Genomic DNA, 16,585 nt, shown 5'->3' with positions numbered 1-16,585 from the left:
CTGTTTCCCAAGTGTTTTTCTCATCTCCCTTGATTCAGACTATGTCATGTATTCAACCATTTCCATTGAAGTTTGGAAACTAATGTAACGATCTTCCTTTGCGGAGAGGGTGTGGGGGCAACCTTATCAAGCATTGAATGGACAAAATGAATCACTCCTTACATACTTATTATTGATTTTCCTTGTTCATGTCACTTGATTTTCTTTGTTCATATGGCTTGAGCTCATGTCTTTGTACTTCATTAATTGCAAACATGATACCTCCTTCAAAATAGAGATCAAATACACAATCTACATCTGGAGTTGTGCATAATCTATTTCTCAACCATGCTTATCAAGCTTTGGTTCAACTTTATACATCAAATTAATAAGTTATAAACTTCAATCCAAGCTTTTAAACATCTTTAACAAGTGCTTCAAGTTTCCGTAATTGTGAGCAAGCATAATTTTGAAATCAAGAATTTAATTTTTGCTTCTAGAAAAAAAAATCTATGATTCTTATATTTTACAAGTATAAATGATTAATGTCAGTATACATTATTAATAACTCAAGCTGGTTGACTTTTAGTATTTTGTCCATGCACATTCAATGTTTCAATTCCTCATTGGAATACATCTAATCGAATGTGAAAATGACCTTATCTTTCAATTAGTGTCATATGCACAAATGAGATGCACATGCACATCCATACATGCATGCATGCATACATACAAACATGCACACATACATACAAATACGCATGCACGCATGAGCATATGCATAACCATACATGCACACATACATACAAATATGCATGCATGCATGTGTGTGAGTGTGTGTGTGTGTGGGGGGGGAGAGAGCGAGAGAGGAGTCTTTTACTGTCATAGCCAAGCAAATTGACCATGTATGATCCACCCACATGCCAAAAAATGGAACTTGAAGTAGCTCTCCGTTAGGTACTAGATGTGCAATGAGAGAGAGAGAGAGAGAGAGAGAGAACCAATGGTTAATTAGTTATCATGGAAAGTTGGTGCAAGCAAAACTCACAAGACTTAGTACATTGTTTGACACAAAGGGCAAAAAATTCATACAATAATTATCCAAACTTTACTTAGACAATGCTTCTACCAAGTATACCTAGGCAAGATATCCGTGTGATGGAGGTAGCAACTAAGCATATTGACTTCTGACTGCAGACAAAACAGCACCATAGTCTATATGACATTATCCATTCATTGATATAGTAGTCCACGCCTACAAAACGAGCAAATTCGTTAGATTTTTATTGAAGAGGATTTGAACTAAGCATCACAAGATAAACTCAAGAATTTTGAACAGACAAAAGACCGGGGTAAAAAATAGAACCTTGAGGCCTTCATCATCACACCCCGTTACAGTAGCCAATTTATAGCATAATCCCATTACTTTTCCAGCATTTGAAAACACGAGCAGACACAAGAAAATTAAGATGCACCACAAGTACCCTCAATTCCAGAGGACCAAATACATCATGTACATGATTTGAAAGATGGCCTTGTGGGAGCTGAAATGTCGATCCAAATGATGAATTAAATTGCAGGAAGAGCTAAGACTGCCTTTATATTTTTCCCATTTTTAAGCCATCTTCACTGCATCTGTAAGACTACACAAGTAACCATGTCACTGATGCTTGGGACAAACTTTATGCCATGTTATTGCTTTTTGGATGGAAACACAGATAGTTGGGGACCATAGAGTGCCATGTTCACTCTCCCTTTATATTTTGGGTCAGCTTTAAGTGGAGCCCCAAGAAATGTTCTATTCTAAAGGTAATGGAGTTTTGATCATAGAATGATAACCTGAAATATTGGACCAAGGTTCACAAAATGTGCCCCACCCCTCACTTTAGGGCAGCCTGTAGCAGTCAGGCAGCAAGCATAGGTAGCAGGCACACTCAGGCAGCATATGAGCCAAGCCCATGTGCCACGTGGCTTGCTACATGGCAATTGGCCGGTGAGTGGAAGAGGCAGTAATGTAAATATTTGGTCCTCCTAGCTCTTTTCACATGATGAAATCGATGCCCGGACACCAAACAAGCGGAAGAAGACATGGGGACAGAGTCCATAAGGTTTGATTAAGAAAAAGCAGGTCAAAAAGCAAGAAAAAGCAAAAAGTCAAACAAGGTTGACCGTGAGCCAAGAGCACCATTCGAAAGAGGAGACTAAGCCGGAACAAAAAGCTAAAAGACGAGATTTCTCAAAAAGTAGCTCTTAGGCCAAAAAGCAAGGCCTTAAAGCCAGAAAAGCAAAGCACCAATAGTTGAGTAATATTTTATTAATAACAGTAAAAAGAGCAAAAGCAAAGGCAAAAAGAGAAAAGCAAAGCATAAAAAGGCAAAGCAAAAGCATGAAGGCTTTTTGGCAAAAAGCCGGGTCTCTTACAAGTATAAAAAGAATTGGACTTCTCTCGTAGTACCATGAACAAGATCATTGAAGATTGAAGGAGATCGTGGAGTTTGTGGGGGCATCATTATAATCATGGAGAGCTTCTTCTTCGCCATCAACACCTTCTCCAACTTGCTTTTCAGATGTTCCTTATCCTTCTTCCTCTCTACCTCTAGTCCTCTTCAACAACCCCGCTTTCAATTGCGTTTTTTCACTCTTTGATTATCTGCTAAACGAATGCGTTTTTGAGGATTGTGCCCGCTACGCCTACTGGAATCATCGTGGTCTACAACTTTGCAGAAGAAAGTTTTCGCAAATTCCTCACCGTTTTTGAGTTATTCTTCGCAGACTGCCTGCATGCCGAATTTCTGCTTGCGTTTTTTGCAGAAGCCCTTACTCATCATCCTTGCACTCATTCAATGATGCAAGAGGCTTCAAACCAGCCCCTTACCATCCTCTACAAGTCACCGGGCCGATGTGCCCAAATATTTGCATGCAAAGATGATTTCAAACCATCCACAAATTGCTCAATCTGCTTTGACCACCGAGAAAGGTCCTCGGGGGCATGAGCGAAAGCTTTCAGAAAGGGCTAAGATAGTCGGTTATTAGTTCACCATGTTTCTGCATAAAACGCTCTTCAACTCATGTTGATAATCCACGAGCACAAATGACTCTTGGAAGGAGATTGTTGGTGACGCGAATGGCATCTCTTGCCAACCACTCGCTAGCTTAGAATGATGACTACCAGTGGACCAACAACAAAGCCCATCCAATTCATCCTTACCTGCATCCAGCGGAGTAAAAAAATCCACCCCGAGACATGTAAGATCCTTCCAAGATCATCCCTAATATAGAGACCAAAACAAGATTAGTAGTGGGATCACCTCCTCTATCTGTGAGAAAAGGGCCAGGCCGCTAAAGCCTCAAGAAAGCTTCCCACCGCTTCCGCATGCGATCAAAGCCACCCTGGAACTTCCCCCACTGACCGCGGAGGGTATGAATGATGTCAAACCAAATGCTTCTGATGGACTCCACAAGCAGAGTGTGAGTACCCTCGATGGCTTTGTTGCATCTAGTTCACCATATGTGCCAGACTGCAATGCTACTGCAAATCTCTCATCTCTGACGTAAGCCCAGTCTCCAGTGGTCTGTAGATGGTGCTATGACTGGTACTGTTGAAATGTGGAGGTGAGAAACCTAAAGGGCAAGCCCCCCACTGAAACGAGACCCAAGCAGGGGTCACCCCTTCCTGGACTCACTTCTCCAATTAGCACTTTAATATACACTCTTAAAAGACAATAGCACAAGACAAAATAGCAAAAGAAAGTAATTAACAACTCTGAGCATAGATAGATGACACCACACTGAGGCCGGAACGGCCGGCCCCCCCCCAAGGAATGATATTATTACTTGGGAGAATTTGTTACAAGTACACGGGCCCAAGGCCAGATTTCCAATAAGCAATGCACAATGAAAAACAAAGTATCAAACCCAAATATGTTTGTTGATGCCGAGTCAGCAGTCACCAAGGGCTGCCCCGTCCATAGCACCTTCCAGAGTCACACTCCGCGTGCAATCCACCCGTCCCTGGCACTACGGATCACGCCGTGCCAGTCCTAGCGATGGGGCACCCTCACGGAGTTGACTCGGTGAATGGAAGAGGAGTCCAGACATAGGAGAGCAAGAGAATTCCTCATTCTTCGTGATGAAAATCTTCTGGAGCCACCGTACAGCCAGTAGGAAGAGTGAAACAACCTGGGCCACTTGTAGGAAATGCGTATGTCCTAAATCCCACTGGTTTGACCTGCTGTACCTGCTGTACCTGCTGTACGACCAGAATCAGCAACTAATGATGGTACTGTACCTGCTGTACCTGCTGCTGTACCTGTTGTACCTGCTGTACGACCAGAAGCAGCAACTAATGATGGTACTGTACCTGCTGTACCTGCTGTACGACCAGAAGCAGCAACTAATGATGGTACTGTACCTGCTGCTGTACCTGCTGTACGACCAGAATCAGCAACTAATGATGGTACTGTACCTGCTGTACCTGCTGCTGTACCTGCTGTACGACCAGAATCAGCAACTAATGATGGTACTATACCTGCTGTACCTGCTGTACCTGCTGTACCTGCTGTACAACCAGAATCAGCAAATAATGATGTGCTCCAGCCTGTTTTCTCTAAATCCCAGCCAACAGTTGTGTTTTCTTCCTCCAAAATGCAAGGGAGAGGGCTGGAAGTGAGGCGCCTTCCTCCCATGCAAAGAATTGGGTGTGGTAGGTGGGGTAGGTGGCCAACCCCCACCCCACATGCTATAAAAGGGTGCCCAGGCCAAAAGAAGGTGCCCACACTTATAAAGTGTCCACCTACTTTTAATGAAGTATGAAACCTGTAAGTTATAAGACTTATAACTTAAAACTCTTATTAAAATAAGGATTTCCCACCTGTTCACACGCCACAAAACCTGTCAGAAGACAAGGCATTCCACGGCTCACGGGAGGGCGTCCCCGACCCCTGAGCTAGACACACATGTCAAGCATGCAAACGAAACCAGTTCACGCGAAAACATTTAAAGGCAGGCAAACATGAGTGCACAATGCAACATTGTTAAAGGATAATCTCCGTTCATGTACTTGCACAATACTTGACATTTCCGGGCACAAACAGGCCCACCGGAAAGTCAATTCCAGGTACACACACAGTGTACAATCCACCCGTCCCTGGCACTACGAATCACGCCGTGCCAGTCCTAGCGGTGGTAATCCAGAAACATACACCGTGTGCAATCCACCCGTCCCTGGCACTACGAATCACGCCGTGCCAGTCCTAGCGATGGAGGAATGATATTATTACTTGGGAGAATTTGTTACAAGTACACGGGCCCAAGGCCAGATTTCCAATAAGCAATGCACAATGAAAAACAAAGTATCAAACCCAAATATGTTTGTTGATGCCGAGTCAGCAGTCACCAAGGGCTGCCCCGTCCATAGCACCTTCCAGAGTCACACTCCGCGTGCAATCCACCCGTCCCTGGCACTACGGATCACGCCGTGCCAGTCCTAGCGATGGAGCACCACTACGGAGTATGCTCATCCAGAGCCCAAAGCTCACACAAGAAGATAAGAGGACCATTAGATAGCTCAATGGTGACATCTCCCCGTCTTCTAAACAGTTGTCCGCAACTGAAAAGCTTCCAAATAGTCATGGAGAAGCTGCGGATAATCTTTGAAGTAGTCCTCATCAACCCACTTAGCATCAATGGGGAGATAGTTCTTGAACTTCACCAAATAGCGTCTTACAAGCTTGCCTGCAGATAGCTTACGCTCTTTATGAAACACAATCTGCTCTGGTTGCAAAATCTCTTCCAACTCATCCACTTCTGGTGGATCCTCAATGATAGGAAGACTTGGTTCCGGACCCACATACTTTCGTAAGAGGCTAACATGGAAAGCATTATGTATCTTCCAATGGGATGGCAATGCTAAACGAAAAGCAACTTCATTGATCTGCTCAATGACCTTGAAAGGCCCATAATACCTGGATGAGAGCTTGGGAAACATCCCCTCCTTACCAGATCTCTTACGGAGTCTAGCTTTTTCGAATTTCAGCAATACCCAATCATTTACCTTGACATCCAATTGCTTTCTATGCTTGTCTGCAGCCTTCTTATGCTTCTCTTGAGAACGGGCTATGGCTGTCCGTACCTGTGCAAAGGCAACATCCAAGTCCCTGACAAAGTCATCAGCAGCAAAAATCTCATCCTTAGTACGTAGGATGGGAGGCAATACCACTTTGCCATAAACTATCTCAAAGGGAGCCTTCCCAGTAGAAGCATGCACCGTGTTATTGTATGCAAACTCCACAAGTGGCAAATACTTTTCCCACAAAGTCTTTTGATCAGCCACATAGCATTTGAGAAGGTCCAATACGGCTGAATTTGCTGCTTCACTTTGACCATCGGATTGAGGATGAAAAGCGGATGAAAAATTCAGCTTTGTGCCCATATTGTCAAAAAGTGCTCTCCAGAAGAGACTGGTAGTTCGAGGATCACGGTCACCCACAATAGATTTAGGCATGCCATGATGCTTGAATACCTGTGATAAGAAAACTTTTGCCATATGATCTGCCTTGATCGTCTTCTTGACCGGCAAGAAATGAGCTTGCTTACTAAACCGGTCAACGATAGTCCATATAGCATCATTACCTTGCTGAGTGCGAGGCAAATCCATGATGAAATCCATAGCTATACTCTCCCATGGCTGCGAGGGAATAGGCAATGGTAGAAGCAATCCAGGAGACTTCTGACGATCAAACTTGACCTTTTGGCAAGTGAGGCAAGCACGTACATAAGCCTCAATGTCCTTCCTCATCCCTGGCCAAAAGAAGTAGCGTTCAACCATACGAGTAGTAGGTAGAATACCTCTATGTCCTGCATACGGTGGAGCATGGCATTCTTCCAACACTTTTTGCCTCAAATCTGTGAGCACACAAAGGCAATTATCTTTAAGGAGATACCCATCTTTGATCATATATGATGCATGAGTATGACCAGCCACCAAATCAGCCCATAAATCTGAAAAATCAGCATCTATATGGTACTTATTTTGCATAGACGACAAGTCTCCATGAGAGGCAATTGAGATAGAAGCTACATACGGCCTTCGAGACAATGCATCGGCCACCACATTCTTCTTTCCCGGTGTATGCACAATCTGAAAATGAAACATAGAGAGGAAATTTGCCATCCGCATATGCTTCTCTGAGAGCTTAGTTTGTGTGAGAAAATACCGTAAGCTTTGGTTGTCGGTCTTCACCATAAACTCTGCACCCAGAAGATAGTGCTTCCAAATGGTCAATGCATGAATCACTGCCAATAGCTCCTTCTCATAGATCCCCAAAGAAAGCTCCGTATCACGCAAACGGCGGCTCTCAAATGCCACGGGGTGTCCTTCCTGGTTTAGGACAGCACCTAAACAATCTCCACATGCATCACATTCCACAAAGAATGGCTTGTGCAAGTCAGGAATGATCAACACGGGCCCAGATATGATTGCATCCTTTAGTGAATAGAAAGCTTTGCTTTCCAATGAAGTCCACTGAAAGGGGACTTTCTTCTTTGTCAACTGATGAAGAGGGGCAGCAATCAAAGCAAAATGCCATATGAACCGTCTATAGTATGAGCATAAGCCAAGAAAACTACGAACCTCATGCACTGACTTGAGTTCAGGCCAATTCTTGATAGCCTCAATCTTGGCGGGATCCATTCGTATGCCATGTTGAGAAACAATATGCCCAAGATAATGAATTTCGGAGAGGAAGAACTCACTCTTCTTAGCATTGATGTGAAGTCTATGCTTTCGGAGTTCTTCAAAGACTATGGCCAAATGCTTTCTGTGCTCTTCTTCACTCTTGGAATAAACCAAGATGTCATCGAAGAAAACTCCAGTGAACGATCGATGATCTCTAAAAATCCTGTCCATCATACGGTTAAAAGTGGCAGGAGCATTTGTAAGACCGAAAGGCATAACAAGATACTCGTACAAACCAAATGCTGTCCTGAAAGCGGTTTTATGCACATCCTCTGGTACTACCCGTACTTGATGATATCCACTCTTCAAATCAATTCGGCTGAAATATGCCGAGCCATCCAATCTATCCAAAATATCATCAATACGAGGAATAGGAAACCTATTCTTGATGGTTAGTTTATTTAGAGCCCGATAATCCACACACATACGATAAGAGAGATCCTTCTTCTGCACTAGAAGTACGGGAGAGCAATACGGTGAAGAGCTAGGGCGGATCAAACCTTTTTGCATGAGCTCATTGACTTGCTTCATGATCTCCTCCTGCTGTGATGCACTCACACGGTATGCCGGCCTATTTGGTGGAGAACTGCCAGGCACAAGGTCTATACGATGATCCTCCGGCCGTGGTGGTGGTAGCTCCCCTGGAAGTGAATCTATAAAGCAATCTGCATATTGTTTCAAAAATTCCAGCCTATCACATGTGAGAGAATCAAGAGAATGATCAACATGGTCTACTCTATCACGAACAAAAATCATGTACGAGCAAAGACCCTTTCTCATGGCTTTATTTATTTGAATGTGGGATACAATAGGGATAGAATTCCCTTCCACACCGGCATCAATAACATGCTCTTTGCCCCTATGCATAAATGTGATCCGGTTGGTCTTGTAAGCCTTGCGAGGATCAAGACGGGAGTGCCAAGGCTTTCCAAGCAATACATCACACCCATTTAATGGTGCAATGAGGAAGTTCTCATGGTCCAAATATCCCTGAATATGCATGCGAAGCTTGCCAATAAGGGGTGTGACCTTGACTTTCTTGCCAACAAATGCACTTCCGGCCTCAATCTCCGGTCCCATGTCATCCACACTAATGCCCAATGCTGTAGCCATTTCCAATGATATGAAGTTGTCCGTGGCACAATCATCAAACATAAATAATGCGGGTTGATCTTTGAGCTGTCCCCATGCCTTGCATACCATCCTATCCAAAGCATCATGGGCTGTCCCCCCTTGTACATCGGGCACCATATGCACATTAACCTTGGTTTCCTTTGCATGCTCTTTGCCTGCTTTCTTTGGGCATTGCCGGACCATGTGATCTTTACTACCACAAGAAAAGCACTTACCGTCACGTATATATTGCACCCTTTGTTCCGGAGTAAGTCCATAGTTAGGCCTTTTGTTGGGACGCTTCTTCTCTGAGGTACTTTCAGCTTTTGGAGCTCCCTTAACTTCATTGGAGTCCCTTTTAGGTGGCTGTCCACCCTTATGCAGATTTGGGACAGCCTTGTCCTTCCCCTTTTGAGCATGTCCATCTCTATAATTTTGCTTCAGCTTTTGCTCCAATTGTTCGGTGGCCAAAGCAGCTGAAATGAGCTGTTGTAGAGTGTGGTTTGGGTACAACTCCAAGCCCGATTGATAAACCGGTTGGAGTCCCGATTCAAACTTTCTCTTGCGTTCCTCATCATTTACCTGCATAATAGGGGAAACTTCCAAGAGTGTTTTCCAAAACTTGGATACATAAGCATGAACTGACTCACCTTCATTCTGCTTAACCCAATCCCACTTCTTGCGGATGTTCTTCTTGGCATTAGGGGGTAAGAATTGGACATAGAATCTAGTTTTGAATTCAGCCCAAGTGTCCACGGGAGTGCCTGAGAGCTTTTCGGCAAGCCACCAATGAGCGGCCGTGCCCTTCAAGAACATGCTGGCATGCCTCACCTTGGACTTTTCTGAAAAATCCTCATCACTAAAAGCAATGTCAAATTGGGAAACAAATGACATAACCTTGGAAGCATCAAACTCACCATGATATGTCTCGAACTTGACGGATTTGTCCCCGGCTTTGAATTCCTTTTGCTTATGAACATGATGCTCATAATCCCCATGCGTCCTCTTGATTCCACGTTCATGTGGATCAGCCCTGACATCCATAGATGCTCCTGCATACTTAGGTGGCATACGTGGACGTGAACCATGTGCTGTACCTGTATGCATGTGTGTAGCCCCACCACTTTCTCTTGCAGCATAAGCATGATCCGGAGAGGGTGTGGAGATGGGAGCATGAAGAAATGGCTCTTCACGGGAGAGTTCAGCAGGTAAAGTAGTAGTACGGGGATGTCGGTGCGCTCTAAGCCCATGAGAAACCTGCAAAGATGAAGAATGAGGCTTGTAACGATCATCTCTAGAAGTAATGTTACCTTCATAGGCATGGCTATGCCTCCCATGTAAGGTAGAATCACGTCGGGATGTAATGGAAGGCTCCTCTTTGTGGACAGCAGATTTCAGCTTTGGAGAGGCTATCCCAGGCATGTCCACCAATGGAGATCTCTTTATAACAAGCTCCCCATCCTGGCCCTGCAATACATCACCCTTGTCCACTAAGAATGAAAGAGCTAGCTCACGAGGTTTCAGCCCTGATCCACGAGCCAAAGCTTCAAAGTCTTGAAAGACGGTTGCCTCCTTTTTCTTTGCATCTAGCACTTGTTGAATGTGTGGGTCCTCACGTAGGCTGGCCAGTTCCATCTCCCTGGCATGGAGAAGCTCTCGCATACGCTGAATTTCAGCATTCATGGCACTTGGCTCTTGCTCTTGCTCCTGCATTTTCTCCTTGCCACGGGACGGCTGTCCCAACCATACATGATCACGGGCATAAGGCATCCGTCCACTTGCTTGTGTTCCACTGGAGTGCCCCTTTGAATTTGGCACTTCCTTGCTACTTGCTTGGCTAGCCATAATAAGAGTAAAGTCACTAATGGAGAGTGGTCAGGAAGCCTTTGGATCGTCTCCCAATGTAGAAAAAGGAAGATCCGTGCTCTGATACCACTGAAACGAGACCCAAGCAGGGGTCACCCCTTCCTGGACTCACTTCTCCAATTAGCACTTTAATATACACTCTTAAAAGACAATAGCACAAGACAAAATAGCAAAAGAAAGTAATTAACAACTCTGAGCATAGATAGATGACACCACACTGAGGCCGGAACGGCCGGCCCCCCCCCCAAGGAATGATATTATTACTTGGGAGAATTTGTTACAAGTACACGGGCCCAAGGCCAGATTTCCAATAAGCAATGCACAATGAAAAACAAAGTATCAAACCCAAATATGTTTGTTGATGCCGAGTCAGCAGTCACCAAGGGCTGCCCCGTCCATAGCACCTTCCAGAGTCACACTCCGCGTGCAATCCACCCGTCCCTGGCACTACGGATCACGCCGTGCCAGTCCTAGCGATGGGGCACCCTCACGGAGTTGACTCGGTGAATGGAAGAGGAGTCCAGACATAGGAGAGCAAGAGAATTCCTCATTCTTCGTGATGAAAATCTTCTGGAGCCACCGTACAGCCAGTAGGAAGAGTGAAACAACCTGGGCCACTTGTAGGAAATGCGTATGTCCTAAATCCCACCTGCTGTACCTGCTGTACGACCAGAATCAGCAACTAATGATGGTATTGTACCTGCTGTACCTGCTGCTGTACCTGCTGTACGACCAGAATCAGCAACTAATGATGGTACTGTACCTGCTGTACCTGCTGCTGTACCTGCTGTACGACCAGAATCAGCAACTAATGATGGTACTGTACCTGCTGTACCTGCTGCTGTACCTGCTGTACCTGCTGTACGACCAGAATCAGCAACTAATGATGGTACTGTACCTGCTGTACCTGCTATACCTGCTGATGTACCTGCTGTACCTGCTGTACAACCAGAATCAGCAAATAATGATGTGCTCCAGCCTGTTTTCTCTAAATCCCAGCCAACAGTTGTGTTTTCTTCCTCCAAAATGCAAGGGAGAGGGCTGGAAGTGAGGCGCCTTCCTCCCATGCAAAGAATTGGGTGTGGTAGGTGGGGTAGGTGGCCAACCCCCACCCCACATGCTATAAAAGGGTGCCCAGGCCAAAAGAAGGTGCCCACACTTATAAAGTGTCCACCTACTTTTAATGAAGTATGAAACCTGTAAGTTATAAGACTTATAACTTAAAACTCTTATTAAAATAAGGATTTCCCACCTGTTCACACGCCACAAAACCTGTCAGAAGACAAGGCATTCCACGGCTCACGGGAGGGCGTCCCCGACCCCTGAGCTAGACACACATGTCAAGCATGCAAACGAAACCAGTTCACGCGAAAACATTTCAAAGGCAGGCAAACATGAGTGCACAATGCAACATTGTTAAAGGATAATCTCCGTTCATGTACTTGCACAATACTTGACATTTCCGGGCACAAACAGGCCCACCGGAAAGTCAATTCCAGGTACACACACAGTGTACAATCCACCCGTCCCTGGCACTACGAATCACGCCGTGCCAGTCCTAGCGGTGGTAATCCAGAAACATACACCGTGTGCAATCCACCCGTCCCTGGCACTACGAATCACGCCGTGCCAGTCCTAGCGATGGAGCACCACTACGGAGTATGCTCATCCAGAGCCCAAAGCTCACACAAGAAGATAAGAGGACCATTAGATAGCTCAATGGTGACACCCACCATCCTCCTCATAATCCCTGACAACCTCAGCCTCTGTGGTGGCCCAAGCGACGGTGCCCCAAGTAATGATCCGGGTCGAGGCCCTATCCATCGTGAAGATGTGGAGAATCTGCTGCCAAACCTACTAAGCCTTCGGCCAATCCCAAAGACTATGTCGCTAAGACACCTGAGGGTGGCCACGCCTCGTGTAAGCTGCTAGTCGACCTCCAATGGCCAACCACATGCACACCACCAAGCTCCTGTGTGCCATCAGCCAGAGAAAGAGGGTGATCTTTCGAGGCCAAAAACTGTCCCAAAGCCTCTTCCAAAACTCTGAGATGAAGCCAAGGTTGCATCCAAACGTCGTTTGGATTTGATCCAAACGTTTGGAACGTTCACTAACATTTGGAAACATTAGTGAATGTGGCATTATGATTATGTAGGTTAAACAATTCGACACACATCAACATCATTTTTTTTCCCGTTGTTCCTTATGTGCGTGCGGTATCCTCTATTCGGCGGCAGGTGCGCAACCTTCTCGTGTTGATCGTGCTACGCTTCGAGGGGGCTTCTCTGGTCGTGCTGCGCTCGAGCCTATTGCACACGCTCAACTCTCTCTCTCTCTCTCTCTCTCTCTCTCTCTCTCTCTCTCTCTCTCCCCCCCTCCCTCCCACAAGGCTCTCTCTGCCGCACCACCCCGGACCCCTACACAGGCTGAAATTTGATTCATTTTGTGCTTGAAATATATATTATAACTCTTGAGTCGTCTTGACATTTCTCCATTTTCTTGATTGCTTTTTGTGCATATGCCATAGATGCCGCGTGCACCAAGTTCCGTATGGGCAAGGCACACCATCATTCAAGGCACACCCAACACCCCAGGTGTCGGTAGCTCCAACATGCGCGTGTGGAAGTGCAAATATTGTGGAGAAATATTTACTAGCACATCCACTCGTGTTATTTATCATGTTGGCCAAGGTACGGGAGGCGGCATTGGACCATGTGCAAATGCACCATAGGAGGCGGTTGATGAGATTCGGCGGGAAAACCCATGGATCTTCCTCGGATCATAGGTCTTCAATGGTGTTGAAGTGTTTTATGTGCGAGTGTTTGTTTCACCGCCCGTCAAGGCCGGTTTCAAGGTTCCGTTTGCCGGGACATCGTCGACTTTCTCAAGGAGGCGAGTCCGTGGTTGCTTTGGTCGGGACAATCGCCAACTTTCCTAAGGGGGCGAGCTCGTGGTTGTCTCATGAGAGTCACATCAAAAGCTTCAACATGAGGAAAGTGAAAAGGAAGTGCAGGACACAGTGCAGGGTTGTGTGTCTTTGCCTATATGAGGTGAAGAGCAAGAGCTGAAGATGAAGCTCAGGAGAAAAGACACCAAGGACAAGAAGTAGTCGGCCAGGAACAAGAAGCAGTTGAAGTGTTGTGGTGCAGGAGATGCGTTGAAGGCTATGGCTTTCGACAGTTTGTCACCGGTGGTATCTTCATAGAGGCTTCATGGGTTCGGAAGACAGTTTCTTTCTATGTTTAGCAGTGGTGATCTACTATGCTTCATCGAGGACTTGTGCTTACCACTTGGGTGGAGTGCAAGCAGGTTTTGGGTGCCTGAGGATGTATCAGATGACGCTCAGATGGAAGTGGAGGAACTTGACGAGGTTCTTATTCCTGAGCAAATACTGGCACATAAGGAAAGAAAGGTACAGGGTAAGGTTTCCCGTCGCTATCCTGTGAAGTTCAAGAGCTGTTCCTCACTGATGGATACGAAGTGGATGGAGGAGGTTCACTAATGGATGCGAAGTGGATGGAGGAGCGTGACTTAGCAGATTCACCTCAGGATTTGCAGCTTTATCTTGATGCCTTTGAGTTAGAGTCGACTCTCGTTAGAGTCGAGCTGCAGTTTTGAGCCGTGTGTGCTTTTTCGCTAAGGAGGGGCTGTTCAGCAGGGTACACAAGAGAGCACGTTGTACTCTTTCTCTCTCCCAGGTGTCTGTGAAGGGCAGGGCAGGAGACAGAGGCATGCTGGCAGTTACAGGGCTGCAGGAGGCGGACAGTGCTGGTGCAGGCTGCTAGGTCCCTTTGTGCGCAGGCAGCTTCAGGGCTGCTGGGGGTGGAAAGAGCTGGCGGCTGGATTGCATGCAGGTCCTGGGGATCGTGGAAAAGCAGTGGGCTGGACGGGCAGCGACGCTGGCTGATTATCTCTCTCCAGGCACACAGTTGGGCAGCAACGCTGGCTGGTTCTCTCTCTGGGCACACAGTCGGGCTGCAGCACACAGCACACACAGGCTTTTCCCTCTTTGCAACAGGCTGGCAGGTTGGTAGGGCAGCACGCACAATCTCTCTCTTTCTCTCTCTCTCTCTCTCTCTTTCTTTTGGAAGGAGGCGGGCAGAAGGAGGCGCATAGTCGGGACTGTTTTGAGGACAGTTTATGGGCTGTTTTTGTTTGGCTGCAAATTCAGCTATGTGCTTGGGTTTTTGGTTGCAAGTACAGGTCATTTGGTTATGTTTCTTGGCATGGGAGTGATGCAAGCTCGCATGGCTGCGTGCTCATGGAGCAGATTGTTTTCTTCCTGCTAGAAAGGAACAGAGGGACCTACACTTATGGGCATCTCTATGTTGCCAGATGTTTCATGAGGGAACAGGTAACTAGATGTATGCCGTTGTTGGCACTGTTGTTGAATAGTGCTATGAATGGTTCTGTATGGAAACAGGACAGAAGTTTCAAGGGGAAACAGGCCTAAGGGTTTCTTGTGGAAACAGGTCGTAGGTTTCTCGAGGAAACATGTTTTTGGGTTTCTCCAGGAGATAGGTCACATGCAGGCAGAAGGTACAGGAATGGACACATGTTTGGTACAGCCTTGCTACGGATTGGACAGGGGACAGCGAATCCATGACAGAGATGGATAGTACCCTTGGGAAGTAGAGAGGGTTGGTACAGTGTGTCGACTGTATGGTATGCTGTGCTGTGATACTCTTTTGAGAGACAGTTTGGGAGTCTGTGTTGTGATGCAGAAGCACTGGATGTGTCAGGGTGAGATGCTGTTCATAGTGTGAGAGGCTATGGATGGTTGTGGCAGCCTTGATCATGGGAGAAAGCTTCTGTATGTGAGAGAGTCTTTCGATGTGAACAATGGCTGGATTTGTTTGTGGATGCCGTGTGGACAAGAAGCCATGATGCAGGTTCTTTGCAGGCTTCAGGAGATCTACTTTGACGGCTGAGTTCCCAGCCTTATTGTAATCAAAGCTCTTATAATCAATTAAAGAAATACCACAAGGAGCGCCACTGCGTTTTGGGGCCAATCGGTGTCCGTGTACTGTTTGCAGGAGCACTCTAGCTCCCCCTGTTTGTTTTTCTTTTATAGGTCTTCAATGGTGTTGAAGTGTTTTATGTGCGAGTGTTTGTTTCACCGCCCGTCAAGGCCGGTTTCAAGGACCTAGAGTGCTCCTGCAAATAGTACACGGACACCGATTGGCCCCAAAACGCAGTGACGCCCCTTGCGGTATTTCTTTAATTGATTATAAGAGCTTTAATTACAATAAGGCTAGAAACTCAGCCCCCGCACAGTAGAACTCCTGAAGCCTGCAAAGACCCTACATCATGGCTTCATATCCACTCAGCATTCACAAATAAGTCCAGCCATTGTTCACATCAAAAGACTCTTTCACATGGAGTCTTGCATACAGAAGCTTTCTCCCATGATCAAGGCTGCCACAACCATCCATAGCCTCTCACTCTATGAACACCATCACACCCTGACACATCCAGTGCTTCTGCATCACAAGAAAGACTCCCAAACTATTTCCCAAAAGAGAACTCGCATCACAGCACAACATACCATACAATCGACACACCTGTACCAACCCTCTCTACCTTCCAAAGGTACTATCCATCTCTGTCATGGATTCCCTATCCAATCAATAGCAAGGTTGTACCAAACATGTGTCCATTCCTGTACCTTCTACCTGTATGTGACCTCTCCTGGAGAACCATAAACATGTTTCCTCGAGAAACCTACGACCTATTTCCCGTGAAACCCTTAGGCCTGTTTTCCTTTGAAACCTTTGTCCTGTTTCCATATAGAACCATTCACAGCACCATTCAACAACAGTGCCAACAACGGCATACCTCTAGTTACCTATTCCCTCATGAAACATCTGGAAACATAAAGATGCACATAAC

General features: G+C 46.0%; 2 protein-coding genes across 4 annotated transcripts in view; both read right to left on the bottom strand.

Moving 5' to 3' along the window:
• Positions 1-970: 970 nt before the first annotated feature.
• Positions 971-16,585, bottom strand: part of LOC147606301 (uncharacterized) — a 40,907-nt gene continuing 25,292 nt past the window's right edge. For both annotated transcript variants that reach the window (XR_015264958.1, XM_086791898.1), the window contains one exon: positions 971-1,234. The gene's annotated coding sequence lies outside the window, so the exon portion shown is untranslated. The remainder of the gene's footprint in view (positions 1,235-16,585) is intronic.
• On the bottom strand, positions 6,591-11,161 carry LOC147606303 (uncharacterized). 2 transcript variants are annotated; one of them, XM_086792094.1, is made up of 2 exons: positions 6,826-11,160; positions 6,591-6,724 (listed from the first exon to the last, which is right to left on the bottom strand). In XM_086792094.1, the coding sequence occupies exons 1-2, from the start codon at positions 10,670-10,672 to the stop codon at positions 6,714-6,716; spliced, it is 3,858 nt and encodes a 1,285-aa protein (XP_086648220.1). In that variant the 5' UTR covers positions 10,673-11,160; the 3' UTR covers positions 6,591-6,713. The 2 variants fall into 2 exon arrangements, with proteins under 2 accessions (XP_086648220.1, XP_086648221.1); XM_086792095.1 differs by lacking the exon at positions 6,591-6,724 and having other exon boundaries at positions 6,941-7,117; positions 7,194-11,161.

Source organism: Cibotium barometz, chromosome 57 (genome assembly GCF_041138505.1).
Source record: "Cibotium barometz isolate CiBa-2024 chromosome 57, ASM4113850v1, whole genome shotgun sequence".
Classification (NCBI taxonomy): Eukaryota; Viridiplantae; Streptophyta; class Polypodiopsida; order Cyatheales; family Cibotiaceae; genus Cibotium; species Cibotium barometz.
This window is presented reverse-complemented; position numbering and strand designations above follow the sequence as displayed.

Excerpts from the sequence above, each read along its gene's own strand:
- LOC147606303 (XM_086792094.1), bottom strand. The coding sequence starts at position 10,672 with ATGGCTAGCCAAGCAAGTAGCAAGGAAGTGCCAAATTCAAAGGGGCAC.